At 41.9% G+C, this 19293-nt stretch overlaps 1 protein-coding gene across 1 annotated transcript in view; it reads left to right on the top strand.

The window, feature by feature from the left end:
- Positions 1-18458, top strand: part of PID1 (phosphotyrosine interaction domain containing 1) — a 273957-nt gene extending 255499 nt beyond the window's left edge. The window contains exon 3 of the mRNA XM_068968029.1: positions 16384-18458. Coding sequence (XP_068824130.1) covers positions 16384-16860 — 477 coding nt within the window. The 3' untranslated portion in view covers positions 16861-18458. The remainder of the gene's footprint in view (positions 1-16383) is intronic.
- The last annotated feature ends 835 nt before the right edge of the window (positions 18459-19293 follow it).

Raw genomic sequence — 19293 nt, 5'->3', positions numbered from 1 at the left:
CTAAGAGTTGGACCTGACTTAGCAACTAAGCAGCAGCACTAAGACAGATAAATCCAGTCAGCATGAGGGAGTGGATCTTGATCACAAATAGGTTCTTGAGTGGACACATATTAATACAAGTTTATTCTTCAGGATATGAACATGGCTTAATCAACTACAAATGCTCACTCATAAAGATCTTTCTGTTTTCCTTTTAAATTAGCATCGAGCCAGGGGGAAATGTACTCACATATGTTCCTAAAATTTTTAGTGTGAAATAATTTTAGGACAAAAAATGAAGTTATTGTAACTTATTTCTATATGTATCTCTCTTAGTTCAGTTCAGTTTAGTCACTCACTCATGTCCGACTCTTTGTGACCCCATGAACTGCAGCACGCCAGGCTTCCCTGTCCATCACTAACTCCTGGAGCTTACTCAAACTCATATCCATCGAGTCGGTGATGCCATCCAACCAACTTATCCTCTGTTGTCCCCTTCTCTTCCCACCTTCAATCTTTCCCAGCATCAGGGTCTTTTCCAATGAGACAGTTCTTTGCATCAGATGGCCAAAGTATTGGAGCTTCAGCTTCAGCACCAGTCCTTGTAATGAATATTCAGGACTGATTTCCTTTAGGATTGACTAGTGATTCACTAGAACTGATTACAGTTGAAGCCTTGCTTGGAGAATTTTTAGCAATATTTTGCGCTAGCATGTGAGATGAGTGCAATTGTGCAGTAGTTTGAACATTCTTTGGTGTTGCCTTTCTTTGGGATTGGAATGAAAACTGATCTTTTATAGTCCTGTGGCCACTGCTGAGTTTTCCAAGTTTGCTGGCATATTGAGTGCAGCACTTTCACATCATTTTTTAGGATTTGAAATAGCTCAACTGGAGTTCCATTGCCTCCACTAGCTTTGCTCATAATAATGCTTCCTAAAGCCCACTTGACTTTGCAGTGCAGTCCAGGATGTCTTTCTCTAGGTGAGTGATCACACCATCGTGGTTATCTGGGTCATGAAGATATTTTTGGTATAGTTCTGTGTATTGTTGTCACCTCTTCTTAATATCTTCTTCTTCTCTTAGGTCCATACCATTTCTGTCCTTTATCGAGCCCATCTTTGCATGAAATGTTCCCTTGGTGTCTCTAATTTTCTTGAAGAGATCTCTAGTCTTTCCCATTCTGTTGTTTTCCTCTATTTCTTTGCATTGATCACTGAGGAAGTCTTTCTTATGTCTCCTTGCTATTCTTTGGAACTCTACTATCAAATGGACATATCTTTCCTTTTCTCCTTCGCCTTAGCTTCTCTTCTTTTCTCAGCTGCTTGTAAGGCCTCTCCAGACAACCATTTTTCATTTTTGCTTCCCACAAGGGAAGTGTATCTCTCTCAAATGCTTATTTGCTTGATCATTCATGCAATACCTCCCAACCCAGTTTTGTAATAAGAGGTGATGCCCCCATACTTTGGGGTGTAGTTTTCAGAAACTGGGTATTTATCTTATGCAACCATTCTTATATATCCTTATATCTTTATATATATATAAGCATATATACATATATATACATACATGTAATGTAGTTTGAACATTTTTTGGTATTGCCCTTCTTTGGGATTGGAATGAAAAGGAACCCCTTTAAAAGCTGGTGCCCTGTTTTGTTTTCTATAAAGAAAGCTGAGCACCAAAGAATTGATGCTTTTGAACTGTGGTGTTGGAGAAGACTGTTCAGAGTCCCTTGGATTGCAAGGAGATCCAACCAGTCCATCCTAAAGGAAATCAGTCCTGAGTGTTCATTGGAAGGACTGAAGCTGAAACAGAAACTCCAATACTTTGGCCACATGATGCAAAGCACTGACTCATTGGAAAAGACCCTGATGCTGGGAAAGATTGAAGATGGGAGGAGAAGGGGATGATAGAGGATGAGATGGTTGGGTGGCATCACTGACTTGGTGGACAGGAGTTTGAGTAAACTCCGGGAGTTGGTTATGGACAGGGAAGCCTGACGAAGCTGCAGTCCATGGGGTCGCAAAAAGTTGGACACAACTGAGCAACTGAACTGAACTGAGCTGTTTTTTGGATATATTTCTGTGATTCTTTGAGCACTTTCCTACTTTCTGGCACAGTATGATATTTAAGATCCTCTCATTCCTTTCATGTGCCTGTCATGGAATCAACTTTTTTTCCTCTGAGGACGGCTGGTTCCTTTCAGTAGAAAATGATATTTAGAAAAAGGATTTGGGTTTCAGGCGTGTGCTTTGCTACTTGCATGTCACTGCTCACAGAGTCTCAGTGGTCATTGATGAGAAATAGGAGTGTGTGTGTGGATGTATATGAACATAAGTCTTCATTTTTTCTGGAATACTTGGTAGTTCCATGTTTAGTTAACCTCAGAGTGACTTTCTTGTTTCCAGCCTCCACTGGCCTTCTAGTAAGAGCTCTAGACTTATAGCCAGTAGATTGGTATGTTTCTTTTATTCGGTCAAATGTTGCCTCAACATTATTATTTCTAAATCTTTGGTACCTTTTCTGGTCTATTCCCAACCAATTGTGTGCTAAGGAAGATGAATTGATACAGTGCTACAAGGACAAAAATTGGTGACTTTTTTTTTACCTGGCCCCAGTGTTTGTCCCTTGGATCCATTTGTCAGGATTACCCTCAAGCAGTGTGCTTGATATTGATTTGTCATTTAGAGAATTTTCTCATTGTGAACATTTTAGACCCTAGAGAGCTCTACTGAATTTCTTTCTTTCTGGTATGTTCCACTGATTAGAATGCAGAAGGGGAACTATCAGACTTGTCACAAAATAAATTGTTCTTGTGCCACTGAGTAGAACAGTGGTTTAACCATCCTTGCTCCAGCTTACCAGAAGGGGCCAGATGAGGGAATGTATGTTTTAATGTGGTGTCATTTTTATTAAGTGACTTTGTCTTCTGAAGCACACTTCAGTGCCTTCCAGATAAATTGCTTCTGTCTTTGACAGTGACAATGACAATATTTCCAAGCTTCACACATCCAAGAGCCAATTGACAGGACAAATTGCACATTGGGACTGCTTGATAAATGCAAGATGGGACCCAGCATCTCAAAGCACTCTGCATCAGTGGAACTAAGTTGTAATATGAATAACAGAAATAAATCTGTTACTTAAGTTTCTAATAGTATGACGCATGCTGTATTTAACAGCTGAAGCAGTGTTCATCTCTTTGTTAGAGTACAAAAATAACACTTAATTATTTCTTGATATTGGGTCTTAGTAAATTTGTTTTTTCCCCATGACAGAAATTTACATAATAAAAAGAAACTATCTCCCAGTAAAATTTTTATTAATATTTCTATCAGCATAACTCATGCAAATACTTGGGAAGAACTGCTTAACAACAAAAAAGTATTTTCAGTATGTGTGACATTAGGAAAGCTACTGAAATAAATAAATAGCACTAAACAGAGGCATATGTATAAATGTGCCCCAGAAGGTATGCATTTTATAAAATCTACCTTCTACTGCCAAGATTGTTGCTACTACTGGAAAAAATATTAAGAGTAAGTCTGTAAGCCTTTCTGGGTCATCACTAGCCCCTCTGCTAAAGTCAGAGGCAGGCTTCCCCTAGGCAGCCTTGCTCACCCTCTTAGTCAGCTGATCAAGCCTGACTAAATAGATATAAGGCAAAAGACGTTGCAGGATGATATTATGGGGAATGGCCACGATTGGTCCTCAGCCTTGTCTAGCCATAGGATAGCCGGGTCTACTTTTATCCTGATAAGGGTAAGGAAGAGCTGCCAAAAATAGGTGCCAGAATGGTACCCAAGACATTCTTTGGAGAATTAAACCCTAGTTTTTAACCACAGTCATCTGGGCCTCTTAGGGATGACTCAGGAGACTGAAGGGCTGAAGATGGAGAAGCATGCCAGGCTTCCCGTCCATCACCAACTCCTGGAACTTGCTCAAACTCATCACTGAGTCGGTCATGCCATCCAACCGTCTCATCCTCTATCATCCTCTTTTCCTCCTGCCTTCAATCTTTCCCAGCATCAGGGTCTATTCCAATGAGTCAGTTCTTTGCATCAGGTGGCCAAAGTACTGGAGTTTCAGCTTCAGCATCAGTCCTTCCAATGAATATTCAGGACTGATTTCCTTTAGGATGGATTGGTTGGATCTCCTTGCAGTACAACGGACTCTCAAGAGTCTTCTCCAATACCACAGTCCAAAAGCAGCAATTCTTCAGCACTCAGCTTTCTTTATAGTCCAGCTCTCACATCCATGCATGACTACTGGAAAAACTGTAGCCTTGACTAGATGGACCTTTGTTGGCAAAGTTACGTCTCTGCTTTTTAATATGCTGTCTAGGTTTGTCATAGCATTTCTTCCAAGGAGCAAACATCTTTTAATGTCATGGCTGCAGTCACCATCTGCAGTGATTTTGGAGCCCAAGAAAATAAAGTCTGTCGCTGTTTTCATTGTTTCCCCATTTATTTTCCATGAAGTGATAGGACTGGATGCCATGATGTTTGTTTTTTGAATGTCGATTTTAAACCAGCTCTTTCACTCTCCTCTGTAATTTTCATCAAGAGGCTCTTTAGTTTCTCTTACCTTTCTGCCATAAGAGTGGTGTCATCTGTATATCTGAGGTTATTTATATTTCTCCCAGTAATCTTGATTCCAGCTTGTGCTTCATCCAGTCCAGCATTTCACATGATGTACTCTGCCTGTAAGATACGTAAGCCGGGTGACATTATACAGCCTTGAGGTACTCCTTTCCCCATTTGGAACTAGTCTGTTGTTCTATGCCCAGTCCTAACTGTTGCTTCTTGACCTGCATACAGATTTCCCAAGAGGCAGGTCAGGTGGTCTGGCATTCTCATCTCTTTAAGAATTTCTCATAGTTTGTTGTGATCCACACAGTCAAAGGCTTTGGCTCAGTCAATAAAGCAGAAGTAGATGTTTTTCTGGAACTCTCTTTTTTTTGATGATCCAGTATATATTGGCAATTTGATCTCTGGTTCCTCTGCCTTTTCTAAAACCAGCTTGAACATCCGGAAGTTCACGGTTCATGTATTGCTGAAGCCTGGCTTGGAGAATTTTGAGTATTACTTTGCTAGCATGTGAGATGAGTGCAATTGTGTGGTAGTTTGAATATTCTTTGGCATTGCCTTCCTTTGGAATTGGAATGAAAACGGACCTTTTCCAGTTCTGTGGCCACTGCTGAGTTTTCCAAATTTGCTGGCATATTGCGTGCAGCACTTTCATAGCATCATCTTTTAGGATTTGAAATAGCTCAACTGGAATTCCATCATCTCCACTAGCTTTGTTTGCAATGATGCTTCCTAAGGCCTGCTTGGCTTTGCACCCCAGGATGTCTGGCTCTAGGTGAGTGACCACACCATCGTGCTTATCTGGGTCTTTTTTGTATAGTTCTTCTGTGTATTCTGTGTATTAGAAATTTATTGGAATAATTGTGAGTAGTTTAGGAAAACTTGTTTGGATCTCTCAAGTAAAGGAAGAGGGCAAAGAATACCAGAATAAAAAAAGTAGAATAAAGCAACTTAAATTTTACTATAAGATTTCAATGAAGACAAATCAGTTTGATGTGCCTGAAACATCCTGAGAATGTTTCAGGTGTCATCCTGAGAATGAAACACAGGTGTCAAGTGAGGCCAGGTACCCCACCTGTCCATTTAATGTAACATATCCAGAGCATTCTAGCTGCCAGTCTGTCTTGCTCAGGAGGCAGGGTAGGCCTTGTATCTCCTATGTCCTTGATTTCCTAGTTCCCATCTGATTCCCCTCTCCCTTGGCACTCTTCTGAAGCCATTAGCCTGCCTGATTCTCTACCACAGTAGCATCTCAGGAAGCCAAACCACAGTGACTGTAAAGACTAATAACCCTGCATGCGGCACAGCTTGGGCCAAGGAATAGAAGCTAAATGGGGACTTTTTTGGTCTGAGTTATGCTGTATGAAGTGAAAAAGCTTTTGTAAACCCAAGAGAAGTTTTCCAATTCATCAGAAGCACTCTTAGAAGCCCATCCATGTTCTCCTCCCTGCTACCAGCCTTGTCTACATAACTTTGAGTTCTATAAACTCAACCATAAGCAGCTTCAGTTTAGCTGGAGTGTCAGCCCCAAGAAGGCAGAGGGCTTTTATCAGTTTTATTCACTGATATGCCTGGTTCCTAGTAGGTGCTCAGTGAATAGTTATCAAATGAACATACAGGATAAACAAATTTACTTTTCCAGACAAAGCTTATCACTTTCATTTTTCTCACAATAACTTCATAGATTTCACTGTGAGCAGTATTAATCCTTTGATATTGTCTTCGTGGTTTAAAGCATGTTATGCAAGTTCAAGGTTATAATTAGCATCACTTTGGTCTTTGCATTATGGATTGTTAGGTCATTGGCTTATTGGCTCCATCCCCACTCTTCAGAGTGCCTAGTGGATTCTTGCTCCTCTGTGACCAGCCAGGAAGGAGTAGATTGAAGCCTGCGTCATAAATCTCAGGATTTTGCCCTTTACCTTTCCTCTGAAATCTGCAAAAGGGAATTAATGTGAGAACGGAAGAGCTTGGCTCTGGAATTTGGCCCAGGAGTATGAGCAGCTCTTTGTCTCATCTTCTGCCTTATAACCCAAAGGCTATTAGAATTCCCAGTTACATCTCCATCCTGTGTTCGTATCATGTTGTTTTATGTCAGCAGGGGAAAGGAAGTCTCCTACAGACAACGAAGGACAAAAAGATCTTTTATATTCCAAGAAAGGCCTCTGGAGAATCTTTGTTCTTGACGTGTCTTCTCAGAGAAGCCACATAGTAAAGTGAACCAAAGTTGAGCCTCTGAAGTCAGGTAGTTGGGCTTATCCAGCCTGCAAGGTTGAAGCCTGCAGAAAACCAGGTGTTTGGTTTCTCAGATCGTCATCCATCTCCTACCCTCCTTCAGGGACCTCTGTTATCACCCTCTCCGTCTGGCTGTACAGTCTAAGTGGAGATGATCCTGGGTCCTCACCAAGGGTGTTTCAGGCCAGAATGAAATACGGACAGGCCACCAAGAGGAAGGAATGGAATGGTGCCGGCTCTGCCAGTAGGATACACATCGGGAAACCAGGGTTGTTTTGCCACAGAGGTGGGAACAGTGATTCATGAATGGAGAGCTGGCTGGGGTGTTGGAAAACTCATGGGTGGGAAGGAGAGATTCTGAGGACACTGGTCTCTCCTGATCTGACACTCTTAATGATGCAGACACTCTGGCGGGCCCCTTGGCTCTATGGCCTCTCCACATTTTCACATGCCACGAATATCCTTAAATACTTCAACTGGGACTGGGCAAAGCCCATTCACACACATTACAGACGTCTGTGTCTGGGCATTGGTTTATGCCATTGAATGACACAGAGGGGAAAACTTCATTTTTTTTTTCTCTGTTTGTTTATTTCTCTCTGAATGATTCATTCTTAATAAGTTTCTTGCCCAAAGCCTGTTTCTGCAGCCATGGGAAAGATTCCAGCATTTATTTCTAATGGGTTGTGACTCCTCCTGAAGAATCTTCTCGTCTTCTTCCAAGTCCCTTGGTCACAGCACCTTGGGAAGTTATCTTGAAAAATATCTGTCTACCATTCTGGATGTTTAGGGAACAATTTCGTGACTGTGTTTCTCATCTGCTTTGTGACTCTGGAAGGTTGCAGCTCCTGAGAATGAGGCTCAGAAGGGACTTATTCAGGGAGAAGACATTCACCTCTTTCATAGATGGCCAAGATGACAGGGTGCTCATTCACAGACCCTCCATCGGTGCTTAGCTATGTCAGTGGTAGAAGCCTTGAGGCAGCCTTGCACATTGAGTCCTGTGTTCTCGCTCACAAGGAGGACGTGCCTGGAGCGGGGTGTGAAAACAAGTCTCCCACACGGGGAAGACTGGGGCAAGAAGGGATCCCTATGCATATTTAGAGTAAATCCCTGCTGGAGTGTTGACATAAGAGGATACCTGGCTAAACCCACATATTTCAGGGTTTCTATTTATTGAGACACATGTTCTTTGTGGTCCCATAAGCACAGAGGGTGCGGCTGCCTGCAGAGCATCACTAAATCTTTGGTATTTTGAGAGAATTAATTTTTAAAATATTTTTATTTATTTCCCTTGAAAACCAGAGCCATAAGGCACAGTTCTGTTAAACTAAATATAAAAAATTAAAGAGAAAATCACTTTAAAGCCTGAATTTTTCTTTTTCCACTGACTTATAGTCACCAGTATGGGTGAATGCCAGACACTGGGGAATTTAATGGAAGAATTAGGAAATCTGCGAGCAGGTAGTAAATAATTGGCATATTAGGGGAAAGTGCTTAGGGACAGAATTCTGGAACTCGGGCCAGTTAGGATGATGGCCGGGCTGATTTAAAGGGGTCATTCTGAGGGGAGACTGTCTTGATGCATCATTTTATCATTTTTGCATTCCATTTTCAAGGAAACTCTACTTAGAGAATTCTTTTTATTCCATTTCTAGGGAAATTTATTCAGATAATTCTTTTCCTATATTTCCTTAAGGCAGCAATCTCCAACCATTTTTGGCACCAAGGACCAATATCATGGAGGACAGTTTTTCCATGGATGGGGGAGGGATGATTCAAGCACATTACATTGATTGTGCACTTGGTTTCTATTATTGTGACATCAGCTCCACCTCAGATCTTCAGGCATTGGATCCCAGAGGGTGAGGATCCCTGCTCTAGTTCAGTTCAGTCGCTCAGTCGTGTCTGACTCTTTGTGACCCCATGAATCACAGCATGCCAGGCCTCCCTGTCCATCACCATTTCCCAGAGTTCACTCAGACTCAAGTCCATCGAGTCAGTGATGCCATCCAGCCATCTCATCCTCTGTCGTCTCCTTCTCCTCCTGCCCCCAATCCCTCCCAGCATCAGAGTCTTTTCCAGTGAGTCAACTCTTCACATTAGGTGACCAAAGTACTGGAGTTTCAGCTTTAGCATCATTCCTTCCAAAGAAATCCCAGGGCTGATCTCCCTCAGAATGGACTGGTTGGATCTCCTTGCAGTCCAAGGGACTCTCCAGAGTCTTCTCCAACACCACAGTTCAAAAGCATCAATTCTTCGGCGCTCAGCCTTCTTCATAGTCCAACTCTCACATCCATACATGACCACAGGACAAACCATAGCCTTGACTAGACGGACCTTAGTTGGCAAAGTAATGTCTCTGCTTTTGAATATACTATCTAGGTTGGTCATAACTTTTCTTCCAAGGAGTAAGCAATGTACCAAATTATTAACCGTCTGAGCTGTGAGGGAAGCTCAGGTGGTAAAGAATTTGCCTGCAAGGCAGGAGACCTGGGTTTGATCCCTGGGTTGGGAAGATCCCCTGGAGGAGGAAATGGCAACCCACTCCAGTATTCTTGCCTGAATGAGCCTGGCAGGCTACAGTCCATGGGTCACAAAGAGCTGGATACAAATGAGTGACTAAGTACACACGCAAATTATTAACATGTTCTTTTAATTGGTGTAATCTCATAGGATTTCAGACAAAGCTATCAGTTCCCCAAAGGTAACAAAGTAGAGTTTCATTGACTTCCCAAGGTTTACCCAGTGGCATAAGTTATACTCCCTTATTTATGCTTTGTGTTGGCCACACCTTACAGGAAGCAGAGAGGAGTTCATTACTGGGACTGTTTAGGAAGGTTTGGGCAGGGTTAGTGGAAAATCGCATGGGCGGAGGAGCCTGGTAGGCTGCAGTCCATGGGGTCACTAAGAGTTGGACATGACTGAGCGACTTCACTTTCGCACATTGGAGAAGGGAATGGCAACCCACTCCAGTGTTCTTGCCTGGAGAATCCCAGGGATGGGGGAGCCTGGTGGGCTGCCGTCTATGGGGTCACACAGAGTCGGACATGACTTAGCAGCAGCAGTGTATTTTTTGGGGGGACTTCCTAGGTGGCACTAGTGATAAAGAACCTGCCTGCCAGTGCAGGAAATGTGAGGGACAGGCGTTCAATCCCTGGTTGGGAAGATCCCCTGGAGAAGGGCATGGCATCCCATTCCAGTATTCTTGCCTGGAGAATCCTATGGACAAAGGAGCCTGGCAGGCTACAGTCCGTAGAGTTGCACAGAGTCAGACACACTGAAGTGACCTAGCATACACACATGCAGTGCGTTTTTATCAAAGAGAGGACACAGCTAAGAGCCTTGCAGAAACCCTTGTATTGCCAAGCAGCAGGCCTGGAGCTGCCATCACTGGGGAAGCAGCCTTTCTCTGGTGTTTTAGATGCATGCTCGCTAATTCTGCGCTTGGAGGAAGGGCTTGTCTGTTCACTGCAGCCTCTGGCCTCCGTGGCAAATCCCCGTTAAAAGCAGACGTAAGTTGCAGTGCCCCAGCAAACAGTTGGTGTGAACGTTGGCCCTTGTCAATATCGCAGTTGAGAGGCGTCATCACATAATCCGCTCTTAGCCCGTCTCCATCTGCAGGCTTAGTGATACTTTGCAAGATGAAGCTAATGGAATATTCAGGATTAGTGATATTAGAATTGTTTATGCCTCTCTGTTCACAGGAAACTTTTGGAAAGATGCCAAAAGTCTGAAACTCTTTAGATTGAAATTTTTTTTAATTAATTTATTTTTTAATTGAAGGATAATTGCTTTACAGAATTTTGTTGTTTTCTGTCAAACATCAACATGAATCAGCTATAGGTGTACATATGTCCCCTCCCTCTTGAATCTTTGGTTTCATTGTAAATAGATTATATGTGTTTGAGTTTTAGAAACCAGATAATATATACATGGGCTTCCCCGGTGGCTTAGTAAAGAATCCACCTGCCGGTGCAGGAGACTGAGTTCGATCCTGGGTTGGGAAGATTTCCTGGTGAAGGAAATGGCAACCCACCCCAGAATTCTCGCGTGGGAAATCCCATAGACTATAAACAGATCATATATAATAAATATTTGTAAAAGTATATACTGTATATTTACATGATGCATATAAATATATATTTCCTTATTTTTTGTGTTTCATTTTACCTGTGAAGTTACGGTTTTTGAACCTTATTTTCTGCAGTTATAAAACAAGAATAAAGTTTTAAGAAATGCCCAGGCATGGAAGGGAGTGTCATTTACAAAAACACCAGGCAATAGAATGTGGTTCTTTCTTTGGGAAGACGCATGGTTTCTAGGGTGTTCATACAATGTTAACATTTCTCTTACAGCTCCGAAAGGGGAAAGATGAATAAATGGCTGAAAAGTGAAGCTGCATGGAAATGATTCTCATATAATAATAAAGTGGGCTAAGAATTGAACGAGTGTCTTTTTAGGCTGTCTTTTCTGTGCAGCTTTCCTAGATCATCACAATGTTGCTGAATTCCCAACACTTTGTAGTATACTCTTTTTACCCGGAACCACCACCTGATGTACAGTTCTTGTCTTTAAACACAGGTTAGGAGATTAAAATTGACCTATACACCCTTCCATGTGTGAAACAGATAGCTAGTGGAAAGTTGCTGTATAGCACAGGAACTCAGCTCAGTGCTCTGTGATGACCTAGTGGGGTGAGACAGTTGGGGTGGGGTGGGGTGGAAAGGAGTCCAAGATGGAGGGGATATGTGTATACATATACCTGATCCACTTTGTTTCATGGAAGATATGAACACAATGTAAACCAATTATATTCCAATTTTAAAAATCCAGGTTAGTGATAATAAAATTCCATTCTTACCTACAGGGCTGTTGATGGATCTGATGGACATAGAGTGCTTTTTGCCTAAAATGTGATGCAAATATTTCTTGTTACTGTTCAGTGTGTGACTTGATTTGGCTGCAGACCTGTGTAAACAATGATGTGGGACTTTATGCTTAGTGAGTTGTTTAAGTGATAGTAAAAACAGGCCGCTAAGATTACTTCCCTGGTAAGTTTAGTACCAAGAGATTATATCTGTGTGTATGTTGAACCTCATTGTTTTAAAATTGTTTTTCTAAGAAATGTCTACATATTATTACATAGCATTCATTGTTGTCTTATTAAACTCTTTGAGCTAATCATCTCAGCTCTATGCTTCTCTCAAGCAAACTTCCAAAAATAAAATGTTATTTTCCTTAAAACCTTTAGTTTTTAAATAATAAATACTTATGAGGAATACATTTTTCCTTAGTTGTCAAAATATTATTATTACTAATTTTACTATTACTGCTTTTCATTGGAAGGAATCATAAACAACTTATTGTAACAAAGTTTTAAAAATTTATTCTTTATATCATGATAGAAACCACTGTATAATTTTTTAAAAATTGTGTGTGTTTGAGAGAGAAGACAAGAGAGAGATGAAAGCACATCAAAGGAGATTGTCTCCATCTGAAGAATGTTTCTATCAAATATAACAGATATAAACAGCTATTTCTCGTCTCAGGGAACAGTAAGAAAGAATGCTTTTCACTTCAAGCTCTCATACTAGTTTCCTCCATTTGCTATTCTACTTCAAAAGGAAAGATGTCATAGAAAAGAAAGGGGTATTGATACATGGTATATCTTAGATGAACCTTGAAGACATTATGCTGCGTGAAAGAAGCCAGACACAGAAGGTCACGTATTTTGTGATTCCAATTGTGTGAACTCTCCAGAATAGTAAATCTCTAGCACCAGAGATCATATTCATGGTTTCCAGGGTCTGGATCAAGGGGAAAATGAAGAGTGACTGCTTAATGGATACTGGATCTCCTTTGGTGGCGATGAAAATACTCTGGAACTAGACAGAGCTGACGCTTGTGCAACAGTTTGACGGCTACATGCCACTGAATCATACATAAATGGTTAACATTATGTAATGTGAATTTCACCTCAATTAAAATGATAAAGTTGTTAAAAATAATAAAGGTATCGTAAATACCATACACAGAAAACATGTTCAGTAAGTGAAGAACCTTATGTTGTGCGTTTCCTCACAAAGCCATCTTTATAACATGACTCGAATCCAGAGGGACAAAGAGCTATTCTGCAGTCATCTCCGTGGAGAGTCATTTCCCCGCTTCGGTGTATTGCCAAGGGTTTTCAGTTTGATCTTTGAATATCGTTCCCATCTGTCTCCCCTGTCCTTTCCACCGCCTCCACTCCTAAGTCAGGCCACCCTTGCTTCCTGGTTGTGCTGTTGCAACACTTCCTGCCTGAGCAGTCTTCTGCTAGGCAGCCCCCTGACCTGTCTTTCTTCCTGGCATCCGTAAAGTCTTCCAAGTTCACAGCCTCCATCATACCCAGGTACCCACTGGACTGTAGACCCTCAGTGGCATTCCATCCAGAGCAAAGAAGGCCCTACTCCTCAGACTGTATGTAAGACCACTTTTCAAAGTTCAGCCTGGTTTTATCCAGCAGTCGTAGACCGTCTGTTTCTTCTTCAGGGCTGTCTTAGGCCAAATGTGTGGTCAGGCCAAAGTGCCCCATGTGCCCAAGAAAGTGAGGACTTTCCCCACTGCAGCACTTACCTTCCTGCTCCTTTCTGCCCTTCACCATCTCGTTGCTGGGCTCCTGTCTGAGCTTTGAAGCCCTGATGCCTTGAAATCCATTGAATCCTTCTCAGAGGTGTTCCTTAAGCATGGTGGGTGCCATCACTGGCTCTGTTGAATGCTCAGCGTACATCATGTGAAATGCTGGGCTAGATGGATCACAAGTTGGAATCAAGATTGCCGGGAGAAATAGCAATAACTTCAGATATGCACATAATACCACTCTAATGGCAGAAAGTGAAGAGGAGCTAAAGAGCCTCTTAATGAGCGTGAAAGAGGAAAGTGAAAAGGCTGGCTTGTAACTCAACATTCAAAAAACTAAGATCATGGACTTCGTGGATCATGAACTCCCATCACTTCATGGCAAATGGATGGGGAAAAAGTGGAAGCAGTGACAGATTTTATTTTCTTGGGTTCCAAAGTCACTGTGGACTGTAGCTGCAGCCATGAAACTAAAAGACACTTGCTCCTTGGAAGGAAAGCTATGGCAAGCTTAGACAGCATATTAAAAAGTGGATACATCACCTTGCCTTGGTCCATATAGTCAAAACTCTGGCTTTTCCAGTAGTCGTTTATGAATGTGAGAGTTGGAGCATAAAGAAGGCTGAGCCAGAAGAATTGGTGCTTTTGAACCGTGGTGCTGGGGAAGACTGTTGAGAGTCCCTTGGACATCAGGAAGATCAAACCAGTCAATCCTAAAGGAATATCGCACTCCTGAATATTCATTGGAAGGACTGATGCTGAAACTCCAATAATTTGGCTACCTGATGGGAAGATCTGACTCACTGTAAAAGATCCTGATGCTGAAAAGACTGATGGCAAAAGGAGATGGGGGCAACAGAGGATAAGATGGTTAGGGAGCATCACTGACTCAATGGACATGAATTTAAACAAAGTTGGGAGATAGTGGAGGACAGAGGAGCCTGCTGTGCTGCAGTCCATGGGGTTGCAGAGAGTGGGACATGACTTAACAACAACAGAAACTTTGTGGTACCACTTGCCTGCCCTTTCCACCATCTGCCTCACATCATAGCTGTATCTGTGCATGTGCAAAGGGCTAGCAGTTTCTCCAGAACTACCCACTCAGTGAACTGAGGAGCTAGGATTTATTTTCAACCTCAGTGGCCTCAAAGACGCTGCTCTGAACAAATATTCAGCTACTTTCTGCCTGCTAATTTTGGATCTCTCCATCTTCCCCTTCCCCCATGCCCACCTGGCACCTTGCCATTGTGCATAATAGGTTCCCAAGAAATACTTCTAGAATGGGCTGCATTTGTGCTTCTTTTCTAAGAAGTCGCCTTTTTTAAAGGGACAAAATGGTGAACTCTTGTCTAAGAGAGAAGCAAAGCACAAAAACATGCCACAGGACTCAACATCCATGTCCTGAACTTTTTGTATGTGGCCTTTATCATCCACTTAACAGAAACATTGATTTAGAATCATTGTGGCCAAATGTCCTCGCTCAGTTCTCACCATTTCTCTGGACCTCTTTCTGGTCTCTTCCAAAAAGTGTTTGGAAGAGTGTTTATATCTGAGCCTCTTATTTTGAGCCAAATTACATCCTTCTTGTTGTTCGGTCGCTAAGTTTTATCTACCTCTTTGTGAGCCCATGGACTGCAGCAGGCCAGGTTATAATGCATGTGCCGGGTGATAGAGGGTCTGTCTATCTTGATGAGTGAAAAATAAAGAGAGAGAGTGAACATCTTTTCTTGGTATATTATAAGTCAGTTTTTTAAAGGATGCTATTTGAATCATGTGGAATTACTTTTCTTTGTTTTAGTACTGCTCATTTAGCTATTTGATAAACCTGGGTTTTAATCTTAACCTATCTGTAGGTCTTCCATTTTTATCAGGTGGGACAAATTGGGAGCGTAGTATTTATGTGTATATACTACCATGGGTAGAATGGTTAGTGGAAAGCTTTGCTCTGTGATGACCTAAAGAGGTGGAATGGGGAGATGGGAGGAGGGTGTAGGGGAGGGAGAGGATGTACACACACACACACACACACACACACACACACACACACACATATACATGTAGCTGATTCATTTTGCAATACAGCAGAATACTTTTTGCAACACAACATTATAAAGCAATTATACTCCGGTATAAACAATTGTTTGAGTTGAACTACAACTGGTTATTGCTCCATTTTTAAACATTACCTTGGCGAGAAAACAATCATGTTTTAGACCATCAGTTAAGTAGAACAGTTTTTGTATCCGTGGCATTTTCTAAGAAGTAAGTAGCTTAAGTGAAATCAAACATTGAGAGATTTACAAAGAGAATCTGTCTAGGAGATAAGTTTAATAAATATTTTGTTTTTCAGAGGCAGCATTCCTTTGACTCTTTCTTATCATTCAAGTCTTTGTGTGTTTGGTCAAAAATCAACTTCAAGTGGATTTATAATTTCAAAGAAATGCCAAATCATGTAAAAGATCATAATCATCCATTCTGAATTTAAAAGGAGATTGAGGGAGGGAGAGTAGTCCTCTAGAAATTAAATTTTAAAAATCTAGCCCTGTTTTAAAAATTTCAGTACCTTTGTCAAGGGGTCAACTTGTTAGGGAGAAAAAAATATAAATTTTGACAACAGTTATTATTTTTTAAAATATATATTTATGTATTTATTAGCTGCATCGTGGCTTAGTTGAGGTGCACAGACTCTGTAATTGTGGCACGTGGCTTAGTTGTCCTGTTGCATGTGGGATCTTAGTTCCTCAGTCAGGGATTGAACCCACATTCCCTGCATTGGACGGCAGATTTTTAACCACTGGACCACCAGAGAATTCCCAATAGTTCTTCTTTTAAGGGGCAATAAAGATATCTCTCCATTGTTCTAGAGTGAAACTGATTCTTTGGGAACATGAGTGAACAGCTAAATCAAGAGCCTACTGTTGACCTCTCTCTCTTTTTTTTCCTTCTCTCCCGTCTGCAGGTGACCTATCTTGGCAAGGTACCCACCACAGGCATGCAGTTTTTGTCAGGCTGCACAGAAAAGCCAGTCATCGAGCTCTGGAAGAAGCACACACTAGCCCGAGAAGACGTCTTTCCAGCCAATGCCCTGCTGGAAATCCGACCGTTCCAAGTGTGGCTCCATCACCTCGACCACAAAGGTGAGGCCACGGTGCACATGGATACCTTCCAGGTGGCCCGCATCGCCTACTGCACCGCCGACCACAACGTGAGCCCCAACATCTTCGCCTGGGTTTACAGGGAGATTAATGATGACCTGTCCTACCAGATGGACTGCCATGCTGTTGAGTGCGAGAGCAAGCTGGAGGCCAAGAAGCTGGCCCACGCCATGATGGAGGCCTTCAAGAAGACTTTCCACAGTATGAAGAGCGATGGCCGGATCCACAGGAACAGCTCCTCAGAAGAGGCGTCCCAGGAATTAGAATCTGACGATGGCTGAGTGAACTCAGAGAGCTTCAGCAAAGGCAGCATTGGTCAAGGAATTCAAGATGACAGACGGATAAGCGATGATTCAAATTTGGGATGAAAAGACTGCCAAATTATTGGCCGACCAAGCTTTTTAAATTCAGAAGAGCAATTCTAAATCTAAAGAAATGTATTATTAAAGTAATTACGTTACATTGAAATCTGCTGCTGCTGTGACTATGAGGAGGGTGGGAGTGTGGATGGGGAGGGAAGTTCTAGACTTTTCTTTTTCTTTTTTTGGCTCATTTTGCAATGCCTCCATTGTAGGAATTCTCCATGCTGATTTTTGCCACTGTCGGGCAAATATACTGCAGTTGTTATTCAATGCACCATTCCAACTTGCCTTATGAAACCCAACAAAAATGTTAGATGCACCTATAGAATCCCTGGTTGTGGGGGGAGATGGTGAGTGCTGATGCTGACGAGGAGGCCTCTGGGCTAAAGGAACAACACAGAGCTCCTCTCCCCTGGCTGGTTTCAGATTCTCTCCTCAGTAAGCAAATCAGCACAGCTTTATTGAGCTTTATAACTAACAACCTGATAGCTGGCAGTTAATTCACAGTTAAAAGCAATGCTTTTGTTACATAGTGTATCCAGTAGCACCTTCTTCTTATTGTATTCACGTCATCTATTTTCTTAGAATTCTTGCAACTACTAGTAGCCCCTTTCCTCCATTGCCCCATCCACCCTCTCTGCCCTTCCAATCCACTACACCATCCCTCCAGGATTGCAGTCTCAACCTACATGGCAGGACACCAAAAGGGAAGACAATAATAACCAAGGAAATGAAAGAATCAGTCAAACAATGTGGGAGCTTCAAACCACCACCACAGAAAGTTCAGAAAAAGGGAATGAGTAATCAGCGAGTATACAAAGCCCATGAGGGCTGTCCTTTCTTCAACTGCAATTTAGGATAACTTATTTAGTTGATGGTCCTATCTGATGACTCTTTCATGGCAAGCTTCATATCTGAGCTGGTATCACTAAGGAAGCATTGACCCATCACTCAACATGGCACTCGAGTAGGGAACGGATTCTATAAACCAGACTTGTCCAGAGAACCTATGTCCATTCGCAAGGGAAATCTGACCTTCTTCTCTTCCAATTGGATTGATCTCGTAGGGTCAGAGTTGCCAGTTTTTGGGTATTTCTAATGAGAACTTCTCACTAAGACAGCCTGAGTTTTCTTGGTTTGATGGATCTTTAAATATCATAAACGCAAAGAATCAACATTGAGTGACATTGAAAGTACTGGTGAAAATCCACACATTTAAGGCCGAGAGCAGATGAACAGTTTTCCAGGAGCTGCTGCTCCTTTCTGAGAGTCTGTTTTGAATCCTGGTAACCATGTCAGGGGCCCTGGGACACCTTACAGAAGCCTTAAATGAGAGTTTATAGAATCCAGAGAGAAGTGGTGTCGGTGTTTTGGTCTGTGTATCTGTGTGTCCGTGTATGCATTTGTGTGTGTGTACGTGTGCCCCCGAGCGTGGGTCCCATCTTAAGGCATGTAGAATAAGCATGGAGTTGTATTGAGGGCAGCACACCTTCTGGAGATCTGCTTGCTGCTTCACGACAAATGTAAACTACTCTTTAGCATAAATGCATTCATTCTTTAATAAAAAAATATGTTTGCATTAAAAAACCTGAGGAGTTTCATAGTGTATATGGCGTTCCTTTTTTAAGTAAAGAAAACCTGAGGGGCAAAACAGATCAAATTGAATAGATGTCTGTTCTACACATGAAAAGCGTTAGTCACGTCTTCCTGTTTGTGACCCCGTGGATTGTAGCCTGCCACGCTCTTCTGTTCATGGAATTCTCCAGGCAGGAATACTGAAATGGGTAGGCGTTCCCTTCTCCAGGGGACCTTCCCAACCCAGGGATCGAACCCAGCTCTCCTACATTGCAGGCAGATTCTTCACCATCTGAGCCACCAGGGAAGCCCCAGTTTTACACATGGTAGTGTGTATATGCTCTCTCAATTCATCCCACCAGGCTCAAGAGGAAGGGATATATGGACACAAATAGCTGATTCACATTGTTGTTTAGCAGAAATTAACACAACATTGTAAAGTAATCATACTCCAATTTAAAGATAACTATGAAAAATTAAATTGAATAAATAGGGAATTCTCTCTAAACATGTTAAAATGTGATCGTCAATGACTTATTCCTTGATGGTGTTTAAAAGCATCTTGCTTTGTTTTTGAATACTACACCTGTAGATAATGACTGCCCCTTCATTGAGATGGTAACATGTCAACAATGGAAAGAGTTACTTAGTGTGATAGTCTTATTTCAGAGGAGAATCTTCTGGAACATTTTGCAAATGATGGCTATTTATAAAATCTCACGTACCTCTCGGAAGAACCTACACTGAAATCGTGGAAGGTAAACACGAAGTGATTCC

Source organism: Capricornis sumatraensis, chromosome 3 (genome assembly GCF_032405125.1).
Source record: "Capricornis sumatraensis isolate serow.1 chromosome 3, serow.2, whole genome shotgun sequence".
NCBI lineage: Eukaryota > Metazoa > Chordata > Mammalia > Artiodactyla > Bovidae > Capricornis > Capricornis sumatraensis.
Note: the sequence above shows the minus strand (reverse complement) of the source record. Positions and strands in the feature narration are given on the sequence as shown.